The 11,831-nt window shown below is 38.3% G+C and overlaps 1 protein-coding gene across 7 annotated transcripts in view; it reads right to left on the bottom strand.

Moving 5' to 3' along the window:
* Positions 1-2,190: 2,190 nt before the first annotated feature.
* Positions 2,191-11,831, bottom strand: part of CBLB (Cbl proto-oncogene B) — a 231,140-nt gene continuing 221,499 nt past the window's right edge. For all 7 annotated transcript variants that reach the window (XM_047874977.1, XM_047874981.1, XM_047874978.1 and 4 more), the window contains one exon: positions 2,191-5,773. In XM_047874977.1, coding sequence (XP_047730933.1) covers positions 5,514-5,773 — 260 coding nt within the window. In that variant the 3' untranslated portion in view covers positions 2,191-5,513. The remainder of the gene's footprint in view (positions 5,774-11,831) is intronic.

Below are 11,831 nucleotides of genomic sequence, written 5' to 3'. Positions count from 1 at the left end.
AGGTAATCTGGCTTCACAGCCTGTACTCTTAACCACTGTCATGTTGCCATAGGAATTTGTGAGCAGTAATCTCTTAAATAGACATTTGTCATAATCTCTTTATGAAGAAGTGAGTATTCTCTTAGCTTCTCAAGTTACTAAAAGACAGGTTTGAGCTTTACCAAAGTAAATTTTATAATCTCCTAGCTTTTACTTGGTGCATCTGAGTTTTTTGGTTATAAATAATTTTCCCTATCTCAACAGGGAACACAAACTGAGGTATCTACTGTGGTCATGTTAGTAAGTAGTTACATGTATCTTCTGGTCCATGGGTGAAGCAAGCAGGATCAAAGAAAGATACCATTTCACACAGAAGCTAGTGGCAAGCTGAAGCCAGAATTTAGGGTTGTTTCTAGCATCAGCTATTCAAGGGTGCAATTTTTATTTATTTGAAACATCTTGTGCACTACGTACCATGTTCTGTATTAGGAACTTGGGACACAGAAGTCAGATGCGCTACCTTTACGAAGGAAGTTCAGTCTAGTTGGGACCATCTGTGGGATAAGGTGACTGCAGAACCACTTAGGTGTTATATTGTGCTGTGTGAGACATAAAAAGATGATATGCTCGACTCAATCTGTGGGATAAGATAGGGGGTGACTCACACAGGCAATGCTTGAGCTGGACTTTGAAAACTAAGAGTAGGCCAGACTGGGAAAAGGGAAAGGGATATTCAGGAGTAGCGCAAAGACATGGAGCATATTTGGGCAATTGTAAGCTTAGCAACAGTGATGAGGGCCTCGGGTGGGAGGGGAGTATAAACAGGAATGCAGACAGGGAATCCCTATCATCGGAAGCCACTGGGGACTAACATTGGATTTGAAGTTCAGAACCTTCATTCTGTCTTGCATTGGAGCCTGGAAGTCAAATTCTAAGAGAGTCATAATTCAGACCTAAAGGAGGGTAGTGGCAGTAGGGATGAAAAGGAAGCAAAAACAGGTAATTACGAATACTGTTCAAGTTTCATCTGAAAATCAAGCAAAAGAGGGACACGGAGAAAAGGCATGGAAATTAAATTTCCCTTAGCCTATTGCCTGCCATTTGATGTGGCAATTCCTGTTAGACACACCCTAATTCTGGTTATTTTCATGGTTACTGCCAACTCTGACCTCCAGCAACAGATTGCTAATTCAATGGTTCCTAGAATCTTAGATGTCTTGCACAGTCCTTTACTAAGAGGCACCAACATACTCTCTTCAGCCTTTTCTGTGTTCCTCAGACCCATTATTTCTCACCTTTGCCTAAGTAGCCATGTTTTAGCATGTGTGCTACTCTTAGTTGAGATGTTTTACCTCTGGAGTTTTCCTCTTTTAGGCTGACAAAATGCTATACAGCCTTATCACTAGTCAAGATTTCCAGAAGGAATGTGTCACTCCCTACTTTACTTCTGAGGTCCTAGAAGAGGCCTGATAGTTGTTAAAAGTATTAAATGTTTTACTAAGTTCACATAGTAAGGGCCCATATAGTAGTACATGGTATATACAGTAAGGGTCCCATAAATGTTCTTAAGCATTTACTATAAATACATAATTCCAGTACAATGTGACCATTTCTTTGTAGCATTTATTGTATTGGAATTATTTGCTTATATGTATGCCCCCATTTAATTGTATGTGCTTGGAGGGCATAACTATTAAGGGTATAAATACTATTACAAATATGCATGGGATTTTGCAGGTACTACTTTCACATTTTATGGTTCTTGATATAAAAGTAGTTATTAACATTTTTTTTTTCATTTCCATTGTTCCCTCCCCATTATATACTGGCCCATTTTATATGCTCTCCATTATATAACAAATGATTAAAACTATCAAAAATTTAGAGAAAATTAGATGTTAGTTGATTAGGAATTATCAATTATATAGCATGTCATCTGAAATGCTTCAGCCTTTCCCAGATAGGATTCTTGTAACCTTACCAGAACTCCGACTTTCACGTCTAAGACACAGAAGGAGCTTATTGATGTAAATATCTTAAAAGGATATGGTTTTGGTATTTAATAACTAATACCCATCTGGGATGGGCATTTGGTACCATTTTGTCCAGTTAACTTTTGAATCCAATGTCTTTTGTTTAACACAAAGAAAACATAGAAATGCTGTGAAAGAAATGTCTGTGTTCATTAGAAAAATATATACCAACTCTGCGTTTTGTTAAGATTCATTTTATAAAATACCTTAAAAGAACAAAGCACTTGAGTTTACATAATAACCAGAATTGAAAAAAGATGAATATAAATTAATTGAACACATAACTATTTTGCCACATTAGACAAGTTTTAAAAAGGCATTAAAAAAAATAGTAATTGGGAAGAAACCCTTCACTCTATTGCTGTCTTTTTCTGGCAACTTTTCCTAGAAGCACTAAAATTCCAAGTCAACAGGCAGTACCTGTATTGTTGAAAACACACTGTAATTTGCTTCCAAATGTGTCAGCTTAAGAGAAGAAAATTAAATTTTTAACCAGGGTAGATAATTCAGTGCAAATTAAAGCTTCAAGTTGAAAATTCAAGAGGAAAAATAAATGTCCCAACTGTAGGAAATGCTTATGGAACTGAAAAAGAAAAAAAATTCACATTATGAAGAAATCTTTGCAAGTGTTCTTGTGTGTGAAATATTGAGTTAACAAATGGACCCTCTGAAGTTGCAATTAGGGCTTTTAGTAAGACTATTTGCAATGCGGGCGATGGGAGGTGAACAGGCAAGAGCTAAAGGTCATTTTGTGGAAGGAGGTTCAAGTTAACCATAAGCGCTACTCTGATTCAATTGTAGAAAATTTGGCCAGGGTATTGCAGACATCAAGGGGAAAAAAATTATGGAGACTAATTTACTGTGTTATCATTGAGGATAAGTACTTCTATCCCCAGAACATGTTGGGGGATGGAGGAGAGCAATATTGGCCATGATTTAAGTATATGGATTATATGGTGTACTGGCTCAAAAAATAATTGTATTACTAAGTCTTGAGAAATGGGAGGAATGTCTAACTTTCTGGATCGCAGTGAAACCAAGTCACCTTCATTTCCAACCCTTAATGGGTAGTCACTTCTATGATTAAAGTATTTAGGTTTATTTCTACAAAAAAATTTTTTTTTTTGAGTTTGTAGTCGTTGGTAATAGGTAGCAATGGGCTTTTCATGACTGTTTGAAAGTTTCCCTCTTTCCATTCCACTCAGGTTTTTGATTCATTCTTTTTCATGATAAAACTGATGGCTACTATTGGGTACAAGATGCAGAGATTTTAGTGGGGGCTAGCACATTTTCTTTGCAAAATAGATTTAAAAAGTCTAAATTTACTATATTATCACCAGTCTTTTTCTAATTCTCACTGGAAAATTTCACATATTTGAAAATTGAATGAAGATGTCCTATGTTTCCTAACATTTGTATTTTATCTCATTCCCTATTAAAGTTATAACAATGTTATCACAATGAAGTGGCAACTTTTGGCTTTTAGTTGTACCTATGATCAGCAAGTCATAAAAAAACAAAATATACAGTGCTATTTCAACGTGACATCAGAGACTGGTTAAACAAAAAGTGAATAATCATGATATATGCAGAATTCATAAATCAATGAAGAATTAGCTGATGCAGTTTTTAAAAGTATAAAAACTGCACTCCTCCACCTGGAGGAAGAACATCTAAGGAAAAGTAAAAATTCCTCTCCAGTGACATTAACCAGTGCAGAATCACTTGAAATTAAAACACCCAAGACCTGTGACTCCTCTCAACTACCTCCTATCGTGAGAGCCAAATTGACGAATAAGGACATGTGGCATTTGAAAACAATGTGCTTTGAAATGAAAACATGTGCTTTGAAAACAATGCATTAGTTCACCTCCCCAGGTTAACCTGGTGGCTGTTCCAGTCCTGAACATGGACTTCCCTGGGGTCCTGCTAGCTGTTTGGTCCTGTCCTTTCAAAGCCTGAAGCTCTCAATCAGATGCATCCTATTACATCACACTGGGTGTGAAGTTTAGAGAGGGAATGGTAGAAAGGTGCACAAACCCGCAATTAGTCCATATTTAGGGAAACTTCTGTGGGTTCAAGCATTTTACACAGGCCTAGTTTTTGTCCCATTTCTCCACTACTCATTAGGCTTTGTCCATCAGAGAGAGACTTTTACCACCAAAAGCATAGATAAAGAATAACAAAACATTATATTGGAATCAGTTGCGAGTTTGTGCTTTAAAAACATAGTGCCTAATGGCATCAAGCACATCATAGATGCTCAATAAATATTTGTAGATTAAAATAATGTTTCTGAAGAACCAACCTCCATTTTGGGGGAGAAAAAAAAGCAAAACTAGATGAATTTCTTTCCCCTGACTGGATGGAGCAATGAGAATCTACAAATCAAATATGAACTTTAATTTGATTGCAGAGATTTTGCCAAAGGAAAAAAAAAAACAACATTGCCACAGTAGCATTGGCACTTAACAGTGCATCAAAGATTTAACTTTTCCACTGCAATGTGAACTGGTTCCTAAACCTGTTAGGTACCAGAGTATAATCACTCAAATAGGAAATGAAATCTATTCCACTTCGGGAAAGGTATGGTAATTTTATCTGAAAATTATTAATATATTTCAGGGAGACGGCCCTCTTACTCAGCATGCCTCAAAGTAATGCAGGCATAAATGTCAGGGGACCTCATTATATAACTTCAGTACGGCATTGTCATGTGCCAAGTGTATTTCTCCCACATCTGCAGTAGTTGCTTTCTAATATTTTATATTTTTACAGAGTAGTGACACCCCTGGGATGGCAAAGATGAGAATATGGGAGGTTAAAGATCAAAAAACTTACACTAAAAAGGGATGTTCCTTTAGATCATATGAAAACCCCTTATCAAAAGGCAGTTAGTTCATTGACAAAAAAATGCTTTATACATTCATAATTTTCCCATCTCACAACAGCAAAGGTTTCCAAAGAAAAGACTCAGTAGTGAAGGCCACACATTTTTTTTTTTTTTTGCATTAGTTTGACACATTGAAAATCAGAACCTTTAAAGCATCTTGTAAATGGGAGAAATGGAACTGGACCTGGGCAGGAGTGGGGGCGGGGCAAGGTGGGAGATGTTACAGCAGACCTGACCACTCTACCAAGGGTCTGTAAAGAACACAGTACAGGTATCAAAAAAACAAAAACCCTAAAACGAATCTAAAAACAAAAACAAACTGCAACTTGGCCAACTTGTAAACAAGGAAAAGCATTTCACAGACTCAAAGTTCAAGGGAAGTAAACGTCTTTAAATTATTTTTGTCAGTTCAACCCTGATTTAAAAGTATGGCTAGCAGAAATAAGCACAGCTGTTGACATCCTGAGCAAGCAGCTGTCTTCTGAGAAGCAGCACTTCCACGCCTCTTCTCGAGATGCCACACGAGGAGACACCTTCTCTCACTTGTCTCTTTTCCATGATCCTGGAATATCGAATGCCTGCCATTTTGGTGTTGACAGTCTTGGCTGCTATAGATTTAGACGTGGAGAGACTGGAGGCGGGAAGGCAAATTCTCGGAGGATGCTACGCGCCACTTCGACGTTATTCTGAGCTATCTCTAAGGCTCTCTTCACTTCTTCAAAGGCATAACCCTCTCCCATGAGTTTTGCAATTTTCGCATCAACATTTTCCAATGCTGCCTCGGGCCCATGGGGTTTTCTGTGGTGGATTTCTGGTGCAGTCCTGCGGGGTCGTGGTTTAGGAGGTCTGGCTGGTGCTTGTGAACCATCTGTAGATTTTAAAAGAGAGACAGCATGTAAATAATGGGATAAAAATAAAGATAGCTTATCGGTATGATCTCATTCCATACGAAAATGCTGTTTTTCATTATCTCCATAAAAATTTTTTTTTCTCATTTTTATATACTATTGTAGGGTAGGTTATATTGTCCCCATTTTGAACATTTAAAAAATGGAGTTAGAATGTGTTGGAAGTTTGAGAAATTAATACAGATTTCTTCCCAATTCTACATAGTATTCTTTAAGCCATATAAAATAAGGGATAGAAAAGGGGAAAAAAATTAAAAAAGAATGGCTTTCAGTATGGGAACACAGCTTATTTTTTCCTACTATGGTGAAGGAACTTTTTTGGGAAGTTTCTACCAGAGGAAACTGTTACAAGGTTGTCAGCATTCCTGGGAGGACATCCCCATCAGGCCCTCCATTCCACCCAGGCCACAGCACAGTTACTCTGAGCAATATGCACTGTAATGTCCTGGCCTGTCTGATTTTTTAAGTTAATAATGCTGTCAACTGTGCTGGGGAAGGGGGGAAATAGTAGGTGCTTCGGGTCTACTGTTAGTTAACTGGCTGAACAGAAGTAAACAGTGCTTTGTTCAAATACTGTATCCAGATTTCAACTTAGGAAGTTTTGCTAAAGAAAAAGCAAAGCCAGTGGAAACCTCAGCAGTGAAGATTTGGGCTCCATATCAGTCCCCTGATAAGTTTCTCCAAGTTAAATCAAATGACACTAGTAACCATCAATGGAGAGTAATCTTACTAAGAGAAAAAGTTATAGACCACCATGGCACACAGATCACCAGGGCAGGGACCAGTAGCTTGAAAAGGCACTTCTGTTGTGGAGTTCCATAATATCTATACTTGGTACTATATATCAAAAGCCTAAATTAAAAAAAACAAGATGAAAATAAAAATTGTCAAATTTATGCCATGAAATACATTTATGGATTTAAGACTCTTTAAACATCAGTGCTTCTTTAATATCTTCCGCAGACCACTGACAAATGTCCGATGATAAATCAAAGTTAAGCGAATGAGGAAGTGAGGGTACAATCCAAATGCCTTGTGACTCTGGTCTCCATCTTCTCCTTCTTCGTCTCTGCTGCTTTGCCAACTTTCCCAATACCTTCATGGGAAATTGTAAGTAGATATTTTCAATAATCAAATTGAAATAAAAAATTATCTAGTCCATTCTATTTTTCTTACAAGTCTATTTTTCCATGAGAAGGTAGCTTGTAAAAACTACCCTGTTTACAACTCTAGCAATATAGCAGCACAGAATACATATGTGAAAGCCTCCAGTATGAAGATACTCAGTTCCACACCACATTGTATGGTAGTCTTAAATTTTCTTATAGGATACTGCCCAGTTTGAAAAAAAGATATAGCTGTAGATACAGCTTATTCAACATTTATTTATTTTTGGGACAGAGAGAGACAGAGCATGAACGGGGGAGGGGCAGAGAGAGAGGGAGACACAGAATCGGAAACAGGCTCCAGGTTCTGAGCCATCAACCCAGAGCCTGACGCGGGGCTCGAACTCACGGGCCGCGAGATCGTGACCTGGCTGAAGTCGGACGCCTAACCGACTGCGCCACCCAGGCGCCCCGATACAGCTTATTCAATTACACTCATATACAAGAATATACATTAATTTCTGGTTCTTGCTCAAGTCTGTACTGTTTCTTGCATCTGTAACTAAACATCTCAAGTTAATTATGGTCTGCTAAATTGCATTTCTTACTGCGTCTTCAGGTTCCATTTATTTTCTACTAAGTATTTCCATTATGTCACACAGAGATGGACAATAAATTTTACTTCGCTTCTAATCATTACCAAAAAAAAAAAAAAAAAAGATTAGAAATCCTAGCAAGCTTTCTGAGCTTCAACACAGAATTCATACATTGAAATCTTGTCTGTTCTGATTTACTTTTGGGTGAGAAAAGTACTTAGACTTAAGTACAAGTCTAAATTTCTTGTATTGCATAGGTAATTCTTTAAGAGTTTTTTTAATACTGTTATTTTGTTTTTGTCCAAAATACGGAGAAAGGCACATGAATGTCAAGCATCTTTGAAAAGAACAGCTAAATATATCACATAAGTGGGAAGGCTACTGTGGCAGCCAGAGACACATTGAATAGTATAACTGACAATGAAGTCTTAAGATTTAGAACTTTTAAATTTAATAAGCTTATGTATTTTTAATTGAAGTACAGTTGACATAAAATATATTAGTTTCAGGTGTACAACAATGATTTGATATTTATATACATTACTAAATGCTCACCATAGTATAGTTACCATCTGTCACCAAAGTTATTACAATATTATTGACTATATTCCTTATGTTGTACTTACAACTGGAAGTCTGTTCCTCTTTTATTTATTTATTTATTTATCTATTTTTTTTAATGAAATTTATTGACAAATTGGTTTCCATACAACACCCAGTGCTCATCCCAAAAGGTGCCCTCCTCAATACCCATCACCCACCCTCTCCTCCCTCCCACCCCCCATCAACCCTCAGTTTGTTCTCAGTTTTTAACAGTCTCTTATGCTTTGGCTCTCTCCCATTCTAACCTCTTTTTTTTTTTTTTCCTTCCCCTCCCCCATGGGTTCCTGTTAAGTTTCTCAGGATCCACATAAGAGTGAAACCATATGGTATCTGTCTTTCTCTGTATGGCTTATTTCACTTAGCATCACACTCTCCAGTTCCATCCACGTTGCTACAAAAGGCCATAATTCATTTTTTCTCATTGCCACGTAATATTCCATTGTGTATATAAACCACAATTTCTTTATCCATTCATCAGTTGATGGACATTTAGGCTCTTTCCATAATTTGGCTATTGTTGAGAGTGCTGCTATGAACATTGGGGTACAAGTGGCCCTATGTATCAGTACTCCTGTATCCCTTGGATAAATTCCTAGCAGTGCTATTGCTGGGTCATAGGGTAGGTCTATTTTTAATTTTCTGAGGAACCTCCACACTGCTTTCCAGAGCGGCTGCACCAATTTGCATTCCCACCAACAGTGCAAGAGGGTTCCTGTTTCTCCACATCCTCTCCAGCATCTATAGTCTCCTGAGTTGTTCATTTTGGCCACTCTGACTGGCGTGAGGTGATACCTGAGTGTGGTTTTGATTTGTATTTCCCTGATAAGGAGCGACGCTGAACATCTTTTCATGTGCCTGTTGGCCATCCGGATGTCTTCTTTAGAGAAGTGTCTATTCATGTTTTCTGCCCATTTCTTCACTGGGTTATTTGTTTTTCGGGTGTGGAGTTTGGTGAGCTCTTTATAGATTTTGGATACTAGCCCTTTGTCCGATATGTCATTTGCGAATATCGTTGCCTTTTAGTTTTGTTGGTTGTTTCCTTTGCTGTGCAGAAGCTTTTTATCTTCATAAGGTCCCAGTAATTCACTTTTGCTTTTAATTCCCTTGCCTTTGGGGATGTGTCGAGTAAGAGATTGCTACGGCTGAGGTCAGAGAGGTCTTTTCCTGCTTTCTCCTCTAAGGTTTTGATGGTTTCCTGTCTCACATTCAGGTCCTGTATCCATTTTGAGTTTATTTTTGTGAATGGTGTGAGAAAGTGGTCTAGTTTCAACCTTCTGCATGTTGCTGTCCAGTTCTCCCAGCACCATTTGTGAAAGAGGCTGTCTTTTTTCCATTGGATGTTCTTTCCTGCTTTGTCAAAGATGAGTTGGCCATACGTTTGTGGGTCTAGTTCTGGGGTTTCTATTCTACTCCATTGGTCTATGTGTCTGTTTTTGTGCCATCCTCTTTTATTTTTAATGTTTATTTTTGAGAGAGAGAGCGCAAGTGGGGGAGGGACAGAGGATGTGAAGCAGGCTCCATGCTGACAGCAGAGGGCCTGATGCAGGGACTGAACCCACGAAATGTGAGATCATGATCTGAGCTGAAGTTGGATGATGAACCCACTGAGCCTCTCAGGTGCCCCTCGAGGTTTGTACCTCTTAATCTCCTTCAGCTATTCTGCCCATTTCTCAACCCCCATACAACTACTAGTTCTCTGTATTTATGAGTTGGTTTGTTTTTTTTTCTTTTTTTTTTTTTAGATTGCACATACAAGAGAAATCATACTGTATTTGTCTGACTTATTTCATTTAGCATAATACCCTCTAGGTCAATCCACATTATTGCAAATGTCAAGATCTCATATCTTATGGCTAATATTCCATCCAGTGTGTGACTTTCTGTGTGTATATACATCTTTATCCATTCATTTATGGATGGACACTTACATTGCTTTCATGTCTTGGCTATTGTAAATACTGCTGCAATGAACACAGGGGTGCATCTATTTCTTTAAGTTAGTGTTTTTGTTTTCTGCAGAAAAATACGAGAAGTGGAATTACCCTCTACCTTTTTAATGTGTTTATGTAATATTGCATATACTTTTATTATGCACCTCCCTTAACTAATTATTGTTGATACAGTTGATTTTACCACTTTATAAGTAATTGACCTACTAGTTTTACTATGTAAGGCCTTTTTTATTTTTCCACTTAAGAAGTCCCTTCAGCATTTCTTGTAATGCTTGTTTAGTGGTGATAAACTCCTTTAACTTTTGTCTGGGAAACTTTCTCCTTCAATTCTGAATGATAATCTTGCCAAGTGCAGTATTCTTGGTAGTAGGTCCCCCCCCCCCACCCCCAACTTTCAGCACTTTGGATGTATCATGCACTCCCTTCTGGCCTGCAAAGTTTCTGCTGAAAAATCAGCTGGAAGTCTTATAGGTGTTCCCTTATAGAGGTAGTTGTTTTTCTCTTGTTGCTTTTAAGATTCTCTTGTTATCTTTAATTTTTGCTATTTTAATTATTATGTGTCTTTGTGTGGATCTTTTTGGAGTCATCTTGCTTGGGGCTCTCTGTGCTTCCTGAGCCTGACTTTATTTCCTTTATCAAGCTACAGAAGCTTGTAGCTATTACTTCTTCAAATAAATTTTCTGCTCTTCTCTCTTCTGGGACTATTATAATACAAATGTTAGTATGTTTGATGTTCTCCAAGAGGTCCCTTAACCTATCCTCATTTTTTAAAATTATTTTTTCTTTTTTTCTGTTCAGCTTGGATAACTTCTACTGTTTGGCCTTGTAGATCACTAATTCATTCTTCTGCATCCTCTAAGCTGCTGTTGATTCCCTCTAGTGTGTTTTTCAATTCAGTTAGTATATTCTTCAGCACTGACTGGTTCTTTTTTATATTTTCTTTGTTGAAATTCTGAGATCATTCACTCTTCTCCCAAGTCCAGGAGCATCTTTAAGACCATTTATTTGAACTCTTTATCAGGTAGACTGTTTATTTTATCTGTTTCAATTAGTTTTTTTTTTTCCCCCTGAGGTTTTGCCTTGTTCTTTCATTTGGAAATTATTCCTCTGTCTCCTCATTTTGTCTGACTCTGTTTCTACATATTAGGTAGATCAGCACTGTCTCCTGATCTTGAAGGTAGTGGTCTTGTGTAGAAGGTCTCCTATAGGGCCCAGAAGTACAGTCTTCTCCAGTCATCAGAACCAGGTGCTCCAGGGGTATTCCATGTGTGGGTTATATGCGGGTGGGGCTGGCCTCTCCCCACCCCAGGGCAGGAGTTGCTTCGGGGGGCAGCATGCTGGTCCTGACCATGGCTGCCCTCCAGGTGTGTCAGGGCAGGAACCACTTTGGAGGGACATCTGTAGGAAGTGGCAGGGTGGGTCCACAGGGGAATGCCAGGGTGGGATGAGCAGTGCTAGGAAAGTAGATGGAGGGTGTCTGAATTGGTGACCACCAGCATTGGGCTAGCTAGGCTAAAGGAGGGCAAGAAAGATGGTGCCTGCCAACACTTCCATACCTGGAAAAAGTTTTTACAGATCTCTGTCCCTCCTGCACATGTTCTATGATAATAAATTAACACTAATGGCACCAGTCCTTTTTAAAGTGCTGCTTCAGTGCTAACTCTTGGAGTGAGTTTATGTGTGGGCCCTTTAAGAGTAGAGTGGAGTCTGAATTTCCTATGGCCCTCTGGTTCTTCTGGAGTTAATCCCCACTGATTTTCA

The sequence above is a fragment of the Prionailurus viverrinus genome, chromosome C2, assembly GCF_022837055.1.
Source record: "Prionailurus viverrinus isolate Anna chromosome C2, UM_Priviv_1.0, whole genome shotgun sequence".
Lineage (NCBI taxonomy): Eukaryota > Metazoa > Chordata > Mammalia > Carnivora > Felidae > Prionailurus > Prionailurus viverrinus.
Note: the sequence above shows the minus strand (reverse complement) of the source record. Positions and strands in the feature narration are given on the sequence as shown.